Source organism: Ipomoea nil, unplaced genomic scaffold (genome assembly GCF_001879475.1).
Source record: "Ipomoea nil cultivar Tokyo-kokei standard unplaced genomic scaffold, Asagao_1.1 scaffold1769, whole genome shotgun sequence".
In the NCBI taxonomy this organism is placed as follows: Eukaryota; Viridiplantae; Streptophyta; class Magnoliopsida; order Solanales; family Convolvulaceae; genus Ipomoea; species Ipomoea nil.
The window spans coordinates 423,049-439,216 of NW_017618197.1; the positions used below are offsets into that span (position 1 = coordinate 423,049).

The following is a 16,168-nucleotide window of genomic DNA, read 5'->3' on the forward strand; positions in this document are numbered from 1 at the left end:
ACGAAAGTGATCAGAAATGCTAACCACATTGACCTCTCCCCATTGCTTATAAGGGGTGAGGGCAAGTGCAACAGTCAAAGCTTGAGAAAACGAAGACACCCTCTAGTAAATTGAAACCGGGTGCAACACACCAACTTCAAGCTGAAAAAAAACAAAAACAGAATCTAAAAAGTCAGAAGTTGTCAATACCAATGGAAAAAATTGAGAAAGAAAAACAAGATACCACTAAGATACAAACTTACAGTGGAGAACACAAAATCAACAAAAATCCATGTATGGTTGTGTAAAATACCATATTGGCATGATTCAATTGAGATAATGCCTTAAAGGATATGCATGCGGCATTTTTAGAAAAAAATATAAAATTTCAGTACAATTATGTTTCTGCTTTTGAACTGAGATATTTGAATTGAAATTTTTGCATTTGCAAGAAAAAACACACAGATGAACGAAAAGGGGGGAAAGTATAAAAATGAGGGTTTAATAAACCTACCTGGGCGATCCGGTGTCGGAGATAATGCAGCCTTCCGCTTCGACCGAAGACAGCTACCGCCTGCCGCCGTCCGCTTCGATCGTCGACGACCACCAACGTCGGCCATTATTACGACCGTCGACTGCAACGAGAGGAGTGAAAAACACTGTGCTCGAAAAACATAAAACAATAGAGAAGTTCAAACTTGAGAGAGTTAGTGCGCGTAAGAATCAACTCTGTCCGATAAAAAAGGGAGCAAAAAAAAAAAAAAACAATTACTGAATTACAGAACTACCCCCAACAATTAAAAAAAAAACACGCATCACATTAAAACTCTCCATTTAATCAAAATAACCTCCCTAAATCTACACCATCCATTAATACAATCCAATGCACTATATTAGTCCTCACAATCCTCTATAATATCATTGTCCTCATTTGAATACATACATACATACATACATATATATATATATATATATATAAAGTAAAATCCTCCTAGCCAAGTTTTCCCCCCAAAACTTAAGGTCATTTATGTAATATCAGTGTATTAATTAATTATGGAAAGAATATTATGGTAATATAAACTAATTAATTATGAAATATTCCTTTTAGTTTACTTGCATAGTGAATTAACGTGCATATTGCACAGTGCATATATTATATATAAAATTACGTATAGATTATGAATATTGACTAATTAATTATGGAAAGAATATTATGGTAATATAAACTAATTAATTATGAATTATTTCTTTTATTTAACTTGCATAGTGAATTAACGTGCATACTACATAGTGCATATATTATGGAATATTCCTTTTAACACAACGTCAAAGTAAAATAAATAACAAAAATTATGCATAATATAATTCATAATATTCCGTGTGAATATAACAAACATTATGGTAATATAAACTAATTAATTATGAAAAATATATATTAGTGTAGTCATTTTAATTGTATGAAATATTCTGTCAGAACAACAAACATTTATGGTAATATAAACTAATTAATTAAGGAAATTATATATTACTGTAGTCCTTTTAATTGTTGATGGTAATAGAAAATACTATAACAATATAGACTAGAAGAATATTCCATGCAATTGGCCTCTAACATTTCTTTTTAAATGTAGGAAAACATAGAAGAATATTTAATTATGGTTAGATTAGTATTCTACCTCACGGTCATAATAGCAGAATATTATTATGGTTAGAAATCAACCTATTTATTCAGAGGGCTTAGATGCATGAATGGATGTGTTGCGGTCACCAAAATCACGGACGAGGTAAGGGAGCAGCTGGCCATGGCGGAGAAAGCGCACGCGGAGGAGGCGAGCCAACAGGCGGAGCGAAGTTTTGGCATTTTCGGCGGAATCAACACTGCGGAAGCAATCTTGACTTTGTCGGTGCGAAATTGAAGTTTTTGGGTTTTTTTTATTTTTTTTTATTTTTTTTCTACAAGTCTGAAGTTGGCATTGCTTTGGATTAAATTAGTAGTTATTTTTATGGCGGTGGTGGAAGAAGATTCGGTGATAGATGACTACAGCAGTTCATGTCAGAGGGCGGTGGTTGAAGTTTGTAGAGATGACAACTCAATGAGAGTGCGAATCGTAAATATGTGTATTAGTTTTTTTTTTTTTTTCATGTTTATATTCACTACCATTTTTAAGATTCATATTTATATTTACATTCATATTAATACTGTATTTTCTTTCATGCATAATTTTAGGCTTAGTTTGTTGATGTATCAATAACATTGTTCAATCTTTGTGAATAAGGATTATTTCTTTGTTGTGTAGTACCATAGAGAATTACTATGCTATTCGATCCATTTTGGAGGTGAAAAGGTATTTATCCTTATCCTAGAATTTAATTTTATGTTGTTTTTTATCTTTATCCATTTTGGGGTCACAGACTCGCAGGGACGGGGACGGGGAGTATACTCCCCGCCCGCCTCGCCCCGTTGCCATCCTAGAATTTGTACTTAAAAATGGAAAATGGTTACCAAATTCTAAGAATAAGTAACCATTATAATTGTGAGAATAACCAAGACTATGTGGTCTAATGGTACCCGGGTTGGACTTCCATTTGGAAGGTTGTGAGTTTGAGCCTCAGCGGAGGCGTTATTGGCTCTTTGTGTTTCAGTAGGTTGAAAATGAAAAATAGTTAACCAATTCTGTGAATAATTAAAACCAATTCTGCGTAATAAATGAGAAAATTCCTTAATAAAAACATTGTACTACCATCATCATTCAACTCGGGGTGTGTTATACTACCATGGGGCGAATTAGATCCCACAACTCGGGGTAAAAGAATTATACTACCATATATGCAGGTGTAACACCCCCTAATTTCCATGCTAGTTAAAGCCTTAAACATGCAGATATCTAAACAAAACATCAAACACAGCGGAAGATTGAAAATGATTATATAAACTGGAAATGAAAGGGGTGCTATGCCACGCTCACCCAGAGGTGAACGCACAGGCTAACATCTGCATAAACCACAACCTACCTAAAATCCATACATGTCCAAAGTAATAAAGTCTATCCTTGGCACACAGGCCATAATAACAAAAACATGGGAGCTACACTAGCAAGTTCTAGACCGTGCTCACGTCTATACATCACCTGAAAGAAACAAACACATAAAAGATGGGACGACGCCCGGTCAGCGAATAATGCTGGTAACCCACCAATACCTGTTAAGTATCATACATAGATAGGATATATATAAAAAATCATTTCAAAACGGAATATACATATATATGTTCAAAACCAAGAGCAGAAGTCAACACAAGACTCTAAGCACTCTCAATAAGAATAGGGAACACATCCCAATACCACACGAGGTACAACGACTCGCAAGAACAGCTCAAGGTATAATCTACCATCACACAATAGATTAACACCCGACATGCATAACACATGAGAATAAGGACACAACCATTGGCAACACATTGCCTTTGTGACTACACACGTCACAAAAAGAGATACTCACAACAACGGCTACACAAGCCTTCGTGACATCACCCATCACGAATTGATATGCCATCCTTATGCCCGGTTCCAACCTTTTGGCTACCCCCAACCTTATGTCTAGTTCCAACCATTACCTCCAGGACCCCTGTACAACCAAGTCCAACCTTTTCCCTCCTAGGACCGTCGTCCCCCACCAACGACCACCAACAAGACCACCAATTCATAGTACACAAGGTACCGATCACACACATGGCAATACATGCCACCCAAGAAATATGTGAACCTTACACAAAGGCCACAAACTCCATAATCGCGTCATGGCCACCATGAGGACCACTGCCGTACCTTGGTGATTAAGGCCCCATAAATCGAAATCGTGCAATCCAGGTACAACCACACACACCACACCTCAACAGGATTCAGTCAACGGATCACAACGAAGATATGAAACCATACTCAATCAATGAATGGATCACAGTCCAATAACAACGATGAATAACACAAGTCATCATCAACAATAGGAAGGTACAAACAACACACACGCTAGCATTTAAACACCGAACTAGCATGCTTATCAAACGGGTAAATCAAACGTAGTTCCGAAGAACACACAAGACTCATCACAGTTCAACGAAACACAATGTTGAACACTTAGCACGATTCAAGACACCAAAACCTACATGGATTCCTACCATATAGTTCTAGACATACGAAACATCAAGAAGACGCTCAAATAGTTCCACAAAAGAACATCGGGAAGTCAAAAGACCAAATACCGAGTCAAAAGAATCACGGGGAACAAATCCCCAAACAACACCATCTTGTTCCCCGTGGGTGGACCCACGGGTAGCCCCCCACCCGTGGTTCTGCCCGCGGGTACACACCCACAAGCTACATGTACCCCGCGGGTCGGCGGCGGGTGGACGCCTACCCGCTGTTCCGCCTGCGGATACGTACCTGTACACCAAAATAATCCCTTCGGGGATTATCAACACCAAGCTCAAATTCAAGTCCGAAACATGCCAAATCTCACCAAATACAACAAAATGACTTGAATCAAAGGAATAGCCAAGCAATAGCACACATGAACCCTAAACACAAGCTCTAGGTATGCATTTTCACAAGACAATGCATAACACTCACATTTCATAGCAAAACACATATAGAATCCAAGAAATCATCATATAAGTAAGCAAAATAGATTTTGTAGAGCATGTGTTACCTCTTGTAGACAAAAACCTTCACTTAACACTTCACCAAGCTCCTACTAAGGCTCACCTTCCAAACCCACTTCAAGAACACACCAAAAGATCATAAAGATTCTATCTTTAAGAAAAGACACCTTAGAAAACACTAAAAACACAATATGAACATAGATCTTACCCTCTTAGATGCTCAAAGGTATGAAAGGTAGAATCTTGGAGACAACACTTGAAGATTTGACAAAGCTCCAACTTGGCTTGGAAGAAAAGCTATCCAACTTTTAGAGAGAAGGGAGAGCTCAAATTTGGGAAGTGTAAGGAGCAAGAATGAGGAGTGTCTACTAGGTTAGCTTGCATTACTAACACAAGGTGAAATGTCATGAATACCCTTACTAAAATGAAGAGGTGTAAGGGAACAAGGGAACTACTCACAAAGTTTAAGGTACAACTTTGACTTTGGGTTGACTAGTCAATTACTAGTCCCCGACTATTGTATTTTCAGTAATTTAAGGAATTAAATTACCAATTGGTTTAGGATTAATTACTTAATTAATCCCTTAATTGAATTTGGATTACGGGGTGTCACAGCAGGCACATCGGTTATCCTCATCCCCGAAGTGGCCTGAGATTGAGCGGTGGCAATATGCAGGCACATCGGTTATCCTCATCCCCGAAGTGATGCAATGGCAATATGCAGGCACATCGGTTATCCTCATCCCCGAAGTGGCCTGAGATTGAGCGGTATGTTGCACAATGTGGGCTTAAAGCAGAGGATAGACCCGATATTGTTTGCTGCGTGCTTAAGATGAAACTTGATGCTATGATTGAAGAGATCAAGACAGAAAAGCTGTTTGGCGACATATGTGGAGGTATTTGATTATCACACATACTTTAATTGCCCTAATTAAATCTAAATTCCATGTATAAAATAATTAATTTTTTTTTAATTTTCTGCACAGTTATCTACACAATTGAATTTCAAAAAAGAGGACTCCCTCACGTGCACATATTGCTATTTGCCAAAAGAATGAATCGGGCACATTTTGCACCGGAAGTTGATGCCTTGATTTCTGCTGAGATTCCAGACCCAGATGCTGACAATGAGTACAATGACGCAGTTAGCGAATTTATGTTGCACGGACCGTGCGGACAACTTCGGAAGAATTTGCCATGCATGATAAATGGTAAATGTTCAAAGTATTTCCCCAAAAAATATGTTAGTCAGACGATTTTGGATAAAGATGGTTACCTAATCTACAGAAGGCATGAAAATGGACACACGAAATAATATTGAAGTGTGGACCTGATCCAATTGCAACTATAGTTGAAAGCATCTTCCCAACCGCGAAGTATGGAATGCTAGAAGAGTCGCACCTGTAGTCGCACCTAGAAGGACAGTGATGCCAGACTGCAGGTGATGCTTTTGCTGTTAAGAACGCAACATGAGACCGCGGCACCAACAACTTATACAACCCGCTTACCGCGGAGCCTTTAAGGAGTATTTCCCGAGTAGTGCAATCCTTCACAAAAAACGAGTCTTTATGAAACTCAAAAAACACGTTGTTTTCGTTAGTGAAATGGTAAACGGATAACAGGGATAATGACAGATTCGGAACAAATAAAACATCTGACATATTTAATAATTTTGAATTAGATGGGATAGCTGTACGACCAACGCGAGAGATATTCAAACCTGCCCCATTGCCTACTTTCAACACGTCACCACCAGTATACGGTTCGGAATGCCCGATCATGTGCTCATCCGGTGACACATGGGTGGTTGCGCCGGTGTCTGGAAACCAGACTTCCGGCTGGGCAGTTTCTGCTGGTGGAGTGCCCGCGACGGCCACGTGAGCGTGCGTCGATGGCGGAGGCTCTGTGTAGCACCGGTTGCAGAAGACGTCAGTGTGGCCGTGACTCCTACAGATTTGGCAGCGAGGGCTTCCACGGCCACGACCACCGGAGTTCCAGCCTCCTCGCCCACGGCCGCGACTGTTGCTGTTCTGCCGGCCACCACGTCCGGAGCTCCCATTCGACTGGCCACCACGACCAGCGTACATAGCGGTCGGGGCGACATTCCCGGACTCCATCGTGAATTCATCTCCCTGGATGAAATCATGTGCCTGCAGAAGATCTCCTAACTGAGATAGAGTCACCGGTGTGCCGGTCACGGTGAGAGCACTCGGCATTGCCTGGAATTCCGGACGAAGACCCCTCAACACGTAGAGAACCTGTTCGTCAAGAGTGAGCCGATGGCTGGCCAGGGACAAAGCTTCGACCAACATCTTCGCCTTCCCAAGATACTCCGAGGCCGACATGTTGCCTTGCCGGAGCGTCTGAAACTAACCGAGCAGATTGAGACACCTAGCTCGGGTGGAGGATGCCAGCGAGTCGTTAATGGAGAGCCAGACATCGCGTGACGTTTCCCGGCCAACCGCTAATGGCATGACCTCGTCGGATAAAGACGAGATCAGGAGAGACAGGATCAGTTGGTCCTGTTGAACCCACGCCGCATGCGCCGGGTTGTCGGCTGATGAGGCGGCCGCGGTGGTGCCGGAGTCGGCTGCCTGTGCCGTCGCAGGGAGGATCGCCGGTGGACAGACGTGGCTGCCATCGATGTAGCCTAAAAGGCCTTGGCCACGTAAGAATGAGATAATTTGTGTGCGCCAAAATAAAAAATTTCGACTGTTTAATTTTATTGAAACGAAGTGATGTGCTGCGTTTAGGGAGTTCCCGGTTGTTTGTGGTGGAGGGGTGGTGGTTACTGTGCGTTCAGAGGAATTTGTCGACATGATAAGGTGGTGGAGAAAAAACAGGGTAGGATTCCTAGCCTGACGCTAACTGATACCAAGTGAAACAACGCAAATCACATTCAGACTGGAAAGAGATTACACAATAGAGACCTATAGGAAAGCTACCACTAAAAGCTCTTATACAATAGTAAAGACTAGTCAACTATAACAATAGCCATAAACAAATAAACTATATAATATAACATTACTAACAAGGACGAGCGATTCTCTCACTGACGTTAGATGTTGTTGATCAAATTAATCTGTATATGTGTGACATGAACACTGCAGAAGGTTGGACGTATTTAAACTGTGACTCTTTGTGTAAGGCAGAATCAGATAGATGGTGATAATCTCTAACAAGTACACACTCCTAAATTTTTAAATAGATTGAGATTGTCTAAACTTCCTAATCATTCATTAACAATAAAGGTTGGTGCACATGTTATGTTACTGCAAAACATAGACCACTCTCATGGCCTTTGCAACAGTACAAGCCTCATCGTTACAAGATTGGCGAATCATATTGTCGAAGCAAGAATAGTTAATGGAACGCAGCAAGGAAACAAAGTTCTTATACCACGAATGTCTCTCACCCCTTCTAATACGAGATTGCCGTTCCAGTTCCAGCGTAAACAATTCCCGTTGATGCTAGCATATGCAATGACTATCAACAAAAGGCAGGGTCAAACATTAACTCACGTTGACTTGTTGTTGAAAAAATCAGTCTTTAATCATGGTCTATTGTATGTGGCTTTTTCTCGAGTCACTCATCTGATGACCTTAAGGTTTTAGCTCTAGACGAGGATGAACAAACTTCTGTTACTACTACGTACTAATGTCGCCTACAAAGAGGTTTTCAACAATGTCTAATTCAAAACAGTTATATTATGTATTCTTCTTGCACAAATATAACAAAATTGTTACATATCTACAAATTACATATATATTCCGTTACAAAAATTTCTATAGCTAAATTACTACACATAAAGATAATGAGACCAATTAATTCAATCCCGAAACATTCATACAAACCTTAATTCAACGTTAAAATTTACACTATCGAATATGAATCAAATTATAATTCATATATTATAACGAATACATTCTGTGCATCGCACTGGTGCAAATACTAGTATATGTAATTATATAATCCATGTGGTTCATGTTCAGTTGAGTTATCATGATTTACATCCTCCCAGATGCTCTGTCGGGGCGGGGCGTGGGGGCCCCTTAAGGTTGGGGTTCAACCTTTTGGAAAGAATGTAATTATATAATCCAAAAAATCTATAAAAAATCATGACCATACACGAACTCGAGATCACAGGCCCAGATTAGTCCTTAATTCTCATATGTTGAGGGGTTCTCCCATGTTTCAAATGTACAGAATTGTATAATAGAATGTACATACTTTTTTTTGAAAGGATAATACACATAATTTAACATAATGCATAATACACATAAACTCCTAACTCTTTAAAAAAATTCCCATGTTTCGAATGTACAGAATTATATAATAGAATGTACAGAATTGTATAATAGAATGTACATAATTTTATAACAAAATACACATAAACTATGTCGCGTCAACTCCCTACACAACTTAACAAAATGACGCCGTTTTGGGCTGGGCGGGGCGCACAATGCATTGTGCGCCCTGGTGCACGATATAACGACTGTCTCATATGATCCTCTCTCTCTCTCTCTCTCTCTCTCTCTATATATATATATATATATATATATATATATATATATATATATATATATATATAGATTTCGGATCCAGTGAGGTCATTATAATCAGGTGAGATCGTGAGAATAGATCTTGATCGTGTATTTTTAAATTTCAACGCATTAGATTTGTTTGGATTTTTTAAGCTTGTGCGCTGATTTTCTAAATAGTTAGGGGCGTTGTAGTCATTTTTCGCTATCTTTATTATGTTACTTAATTTATTTCCGACTTTTTATGGAAGTTGCAGCGTTATTTGATTCTTGAATCCTTTTTCAAGATACGGTACTCTCAGCCATAGCCGTCCGCTCAGTTGCTTTCTGGTCGTTCACGCGTGCATCTAGCCACGCAAGGGAAGATTCCTCCGTCTATGTCGAGCTCTTTGCTTTGCCGATGATGCCTCTGCCTTTCGCGTCGGGAGAGTCTCCATGGCTGGCTCTTCCATCAGGGGGTCAAAGCATCAAAAGAGGAATGTTTCCAGTTGTCACCAAGGTATTCTGATTTCCTTTTCTTTCTTTGTCTTTTCTTCGTTTTTATTGTGTTTTTGTATTCTTGGGTTTTACGGCATGGGGGGAGGTAGGGCAGTGCCGGCGACGGGGTAGTTTGTACCAGTTTGGGGATTTTTGTCCGGCAGTGCTGTGCGGTTGTTGTTGTTTTTTTTTTTTTTTAGGAATTCTGGCGATTGGGTCTTGTTTGTTTTTTTGTCTTTTTTTTTTTTTTTTTTTTTTTTTTTTTTGGTAAAACTTACCTGTTGTAACCAAGGGAGAATGGAATTCAGGAATCTTTGTTCCTAGAAGTATGATTCAAGAATTGTCATTTAACAACTATCAATGTACTGCTCTAATCTCTAAGATATTTTGTTGAACATTACTAGTTGAATGGAACATTACTGTAGTTTTATTATAATTCTGACATAAAAACCAATGCATCTATTAAGAAGTGGAAATCATCTGATTCTTTCATTGTCTTATTTGTGGGCTGGTACCTTATATCTGTTATGCCTGCTTAATATAAGATCTTATCTATATGTTTCTTTGTGTGTGTATTGTGGAGCTATTCTCTTCCAATTGTGGCTTTGATTGTGCTTAAAAATGATAGTACATGAAAAACACGTTATCGGTTTTACTGCCTTTTCATTAAGCTATTTTGCTGCATAAATATAAGCAAGTTAAAGAAATTTCTGGCCTCTAGTTCCAATTTCATGATAAAAGCTTATCCAGTATCTTACTTTGAGCATTTTTATCTGCTCTTAAATAGGCAAGAAGCTGCGGGAGCATTGTGGTTCTTCTTATAAATTTTGATAGTGTTTTATTGTATTTTTCTCTTTATTGAAGAAAAATTGAAATTAGAAGATGGAATTACAACTTGTGGATGAACAATCGAAGTTGTTTGGGTGTCAAGTATTAAAGCATTTCAATAGATCAATGCCCCACTATATCCCATTTTGTTATTATTGTCTTATTAATGTGCTTGTAATTATTATATTAGTAAATTCTTGTACTATTACAAAAGTTTTGAGTTGTAATTTGTTAAATATTACGGAGTATTTGATTGCTTTTTATTTTAATTTAGAATTGTATAATATGTACACGTCTTACCACTATTATGCACACGCCTTACCACTACTAAAAATGGCATGCATACACCAAGATGTAAAAAATGTCATGCACACACCAAGATGAAGAAACCCACACACCTTACACACCAGAATATGCACACACCAGAGTATGCACACGCCATGTAACACAAACGTACACACCCACGTCAATTTGTGTAAATGTATACTAAAATATGTTGATAGTAAATATAATATTTTTCCTTTGGTTTACTGTTTACAAATGACGATATACTGTAATGCACAAGCCCAACTGTTCTAATGCATACGCCTAATATTGTTTTAACGCACACGCCTATAAAAATGCACACGTCATACCACATAACTGTCGACACCTACCACCTCCAAAAAAAAAAAAAAAAAAAAAAAAAAAAAAAAACCCACTTAAACATGCCAAACCCCCCAAATAGCACTCACAAACTCAATTGCACAGCCTGACGTTCTAACTTGCACATGGTAATAAACTAGCATGCATAGGCTCACAAACTCAGTTGCACAGCCTGAAGTTCTAACTTGCACATGGTAATAAACTAGCATGTACATGCTGAGAATATAACGCTCATAGCCTTTTTGTGTCTTACTTGCTTAGGCTAAGAAATTCACTTGCAGAGGCTAACCCTCAAACTTGCACCAGCATCAACCTAACTTGCATATTCTAATACAAAACTCCACCATGTTTTTCCCACAAATGTCTTGTTACCTAACCACATATCATATAAAAACACAGTGTCTGATTGTCTAACTTAACTTTTTTTACCACTCAGTTGCACAGCCTAAAGTTCTAACTCGCACGTGGATAAAAACTAGCCTTCACAGGCTGAGAATATAACGCTAATAGCCTTTTGTGTCTTACTTGCTTAGGCTAATCCATTCACTCGCAAAGGCTACCTCTCAAACTTGCACAAGCATATTCTAATACAAAACTCCACCATGTTTTTTCCACCAATGTCTCGTTACCTAACCACATATCATATCAAAACACAATGTCTGATTGCCTATTCAACTTTTTAAAACTCGTGCGTTACATACTATACGTAATGTGACTTTTCTTAACCTCCTTCCTCATGCGCTAATTAGACACACGTGAAATTAAATGCACACACTTCGGGTTTGCACAGCACAGACTTAACATATTATGTGCACAGACATACGAAAAGCCAAAAAAACAGTACTAAGACGGTCGCACATACCTATAACAACCGTTTGCCCCATCACTGTGGCCTTGAGAAACCAACTTGCACTGAGTTCCTGATTACAGATGCTTTCATTCAACTCTCACAATATTAATACTAATTTGTTGCCATTAATATATAATTCAATCCCATAATTAATTGATCCTTTGCATGGAATATATTCCAATTTATTTTTAACCATAAATAGCTCCAATATTACAATTACTTATTCACCCTTATGCATAGACTACTACCTTAAATGCATAACAAATCTCTTTCAATCTCACCCCTTTATATGTAATGATTTAATGGATGAGATGAGGCCTCATAATCTCATCCATCTAGGTGACCTCATGGGATCCGGAGCCTATATATATATATATATATATATATATATATATATATATATATATATATATATATATATATATATATATATATATTGATCAAATGAAAATAATTCCTTAGGAAAAACTAAGAACAAATCTCGATCAATCTTACATCTGTAAAAATCAGACAGATTAGATCAATTTATTTTTATTTATAAATACGGTGGCATTTTTATAATTATCACAAATTTTAATGTGCAAACTTAAACACGAAAATATACAATTCTTAGACTTTTTCATATTTGTACATTTAGTATTAACATTTTGCATATTAAGCATTAAAAGACCGCAGTTGCAGAAATGCTAAAGTGCATTGCACTTAGGGATTTGGTTATATAGTTTATGACTGAGTTTTTTTGTTTTATTTGGTTTAGTTGTTCACATTTTACTTCTTAGGGTCTAGCTTTTACGGTTTAAATTTAAATTTTAACTTTTTCATTGATTTTATAAAATTTACCAGGTTTCCATATGTAGTTATAAGATTGCATATTTTAGTGTTCAAGTTTGCATAGTGAAATTGATGGCAATTACGAAAATGTCATCACGTTTTTTTTTTAATTTATAAATATGATCAAATATGTTATATTTTTACAAATGTAAGGCTGAGATTTGTTCTTAATTTTTTCATGGGATATATGAGTGTGTGTGTATTCTACTTTAAGTTGTTTTTTTTTTTTTTTAAAGAATAATGCTCAAGTCGTTAGGCAACATTTATTAAGGTTGACATTAATAAAATTACTATATTTATTATGGTGCACATTAATAAGGGTAATAGTAACGGATGCATGCACTTATAGCGGTTAGGGGTTAATGAGAGCTAATTGTACACATGTTAGCAAATGAATTTACAAATAATTAATGAATTAGCAAAGACCAGTATTCACTAATAAACAATTATATGTTGCTGTTTCAATGGTCACCAACTCAAATAATTTGAAAACTTTTATTTGTGATAAGAAGAACACCCAAAATAATTTCGTTCACATCAAACATGGTATATAACGAATTTTTCCCAAATTTATATATAAATCTTTAATATATTATTTAATCATAATTTTTTGACACACTTTTACAATAATTTTTTTTTTTTAATATTTCAATTCTCCCTTAATTCACTATATCATAATCATCACACTCGTAAGATGCTAGTAATTAATGAAAGCAAAGAACTTTGAAATGCAACATTAAATAATTGTTATAGTATGATAAAATAATATTATTCATGATTTTTAAGCTAGAAATATCATAGTGTATATTATATATTAAGTTAATAGTTCTTTTTTTTTTTTTTTTTGAAAGTAGAGTTAATAGTTATTTTACTATTTTAAAATATCAAAATTAATCATTGATTTTCAATTAAATCAAATTAAGCCCTTGTTTATACTCTCTTTCTTTCTTCCTTTTTTTTTGTACCTAGGACTCCAATTGTCTTGGTAATACTTTGCATAAAGTTAATGACATTTAAGGTTTCAAATTATTCGTTCAGAGAATGTCTCAAACAGTATATCCGAAAGGTTAATTGATTGTAATGCAATATAGTAGATTGCGGAACAAACAAAAATAAATTTGTTTTAGATCATCCTTAGGGATTGGGAGTTGGAGTAAACAAAGGAATCTCTAAGCACAAGAATGAAGTATTTGTTGGAAGGTAAGCAAATAGAAAGACAATGGCAGGATAATGGTAAAAACCAGTGAAATGAAAGTAGTGAAATAAAAACAGAGAAATAAAAGCAGGGATTGTAATGGGTATATATTGTGTTTATGGAGTTACAAGGTCCTGGGTACCTGGAATCATAACTCCTGCAAACACTCTCAGAACGTTTGAAGCATCGATTACCATGGATACATTGATCTGGGAAACGCCTTTTGGTGCTGGAGGGATCCCTGCAATCTTAAAGTAACCTAGGAGGTGATTCTTTTCCACTGTTATCTCATTTCCTTCGTAGATAATGATTAGTGCTTCAGTTTGGTTGTCATGAACAGTAGTGAATATATATCTGTTCCTTGCTCGTGTTGGTGTGTTAAGACGAATTATGGGTACGAATTTGTTACCATCAACTCGAATGCCAATGCTCAGAGGATTTACCTGAATGGTCATTAACAACGGCAGATTCAAAGTTCCTGAAGCCACTACTGCTCCTTCCAGTGCTGTTCCAAGTACAGCAGCCTCAAATGGATTCATTTCAGAATATAGCACATTTCTTTTGCATATATATATTTTGCGATATCACGAATCTTTGGAATGTTTGAACAACCCCCGACAAGTACAACATCATGCACACGTTCCACGTCTATCTTGGCACCGCTTAAGCATTGCTTTATAAGAGACTCACACTCCTCAAGGACATTTCGATTCACTTCCTCAAACTCTTTGCGGGTAAGAACCTTAGATATCTTTGTCCCATTTCCTATGTCGATATCAATTGAAACACTGGGTACCATGGAAAGTTTGTGGATTGCGTCCTGGGTGGCAACTCGAAGTAGTCTCATTCTCTTTATTTCTTCAATTCCATGGCTTGAGAAGAATTCATCCATATTGGGTAAGAGATGATGCATCATATTCTGAAGTAAGTCGTCACCTCCTAAAGTGCTTCCCGCCAATGCCAATATCCGAGAAACTCCACCCTCTGCAGCCGTAATAGCTACATCGCAGTAGCCAGCACCCATATTGAAAAATAAGTGCGATCTTTTCACTTCTGCTTCCAGACTGTAGCTGCTGGTATGCATATAGCATTGCAACTGCGGTGGGTTCGGGCATAAATCTTAAAACACGAAGTCCAGCCTTGGCACAGGCTCGTTCAAAGCAGATCAGTTAGAATCGGCTAAATGATACTGGGATGGTCAAAACAACATTCATTACCGGTCGTTCCAGTCGATTTTCTGCCATGGCTATCTGTTCAACCAGAACCGTTGAAAAAAATTCTTCAGGAGTGGTGGACTTCCACCTATTGTTCACTAACATAGCAATAAATGGTTTGTCACCAATATCCAAAGTCTGCACCAAAAATGGAACGATTTTGCATGAATGAACAACGGGATCAGTATCAACTCTTCCAATGAGGTGTTTCAAATTGAAAACCGCAGCTCTCTACAATATTTCATACTTATGCTCAAACTCATTGCTAACACCATCAGCAGGGACCTCATCCTTCTGATAAGATCTCAATAACTTCTGATTTCGAATACCCCCCACAAGTTCCGACTGAGAGTTGCCTTTGCATACTGCAAAACTGCATTGAGATGTCCCGATATCAATGGTAATTACAGTATCCGACAAAGCTGGTGTTGTGGCTGTTGAGCATATAGCCATTAATGTGCAATCCAACTATCAACTTAGGCTTTTAGTTGAGATGGAGCACATGCTTTAATTTGGTATTAGAGCCAGACCAAAAGTTATGGGTTCGAATCTCAGCGTCACCCATAAGCGACTACGGACGTGTTGCTTGGAACCCACTGCACACGTGAGGGGGTTTCAATTTTGTATCAGAGCCAGACCAAGGGTTCCACGTGTTGTTTGTAACCCATCGCACACGTGAGGGGGCTTCAATTTGGTATCAGAGCCAGCTTGGAACCCATCGCACACGTGAGGGGGCTTCAATTTAGTATCAGAGCCAGCTTGGAACCCATCGCACACGTGAGCGAGTGTGTTGAGCATATAGGCTTTTAGTTGAGATGGAGCACATGCTTTAATTTGGTATCAGATCTAGACCAAAGGTTATGGCTTTTAGTTGAGATGGAGCACATGTTTCAAGCCTTCAATTTGGTATCAGAGCCCGACCAAAGGTTATGACTTTTAGTTGAGATGGAGCAC

At 37.7% G+C, this 16,168-nt stretch overlaps 1 protein-coding gene, 1 long non-coding RNA gene and 1 pseudogene across 2 annotated transcripts; 1 reads left to right on the forward strand and 2 right to left on the reverse strand.

Annotated features, from left to right (window-relative positions):
• Positions 1 to 5,656: 5,656 nt before the first annotated feature.
• On the reverse strand, positions 5,657 to 6,978 carry LOC109192135. The gene is made up of 2 exons (XM_019342728.1): positions 5,964 to 6,978; positions 5,657 to 5,754 (listed from the first exon to the last, which is right to left on the reverse strand). Exons 1-2 carry the CDS (start codon positions 6,976 to 6,978, stop codon positions 5,657 to 5,659), a joined length of 1,113 nt encoding a protein of 370 aa, XP_019198273.1.
• Positions 6,979 to 9,441: 2,463 nt separating this feature from the next.
• Positions 9,442 to 10,727, forward strand: LOC109192180. Its single transcript, XR_002056067.1, has 2 exons — positions 9,442 to 9,673; positions 10,439 to 10,727. It is a non-coding gene; the product is annotated as an uncharacterized LOC109192180 (long non-coding RNA).
• A 3,389-nt stretch (positions 10,728 to 14,116) lies between these two features.
• LOC109192136 lies at positions 14,117 to 15,667 on the reverse strand (annotated as a pseudogene).
• Between the last annotated feature and the right edge of the window lie 501 nt (positions 15,668 to 16,168).

Excerpts from the sequence above, each read along its gene's own strand:
- LOC109192135 (XM_019342728.1), bottom strand. The coding sequence starts at position 6,978 with ATGTCGGCCTCGGAGTATCTTGGGAAGGCGAAGATGTTGGTCGAAGCT. Across the intron at positions 5,755-5,963 it reads TATAGTTGCAATTGGATCAG|CATCTGGGTCTGGAATCTCA; the intron begins GTCCACACTTCA and ends ACTCATTGTCAG.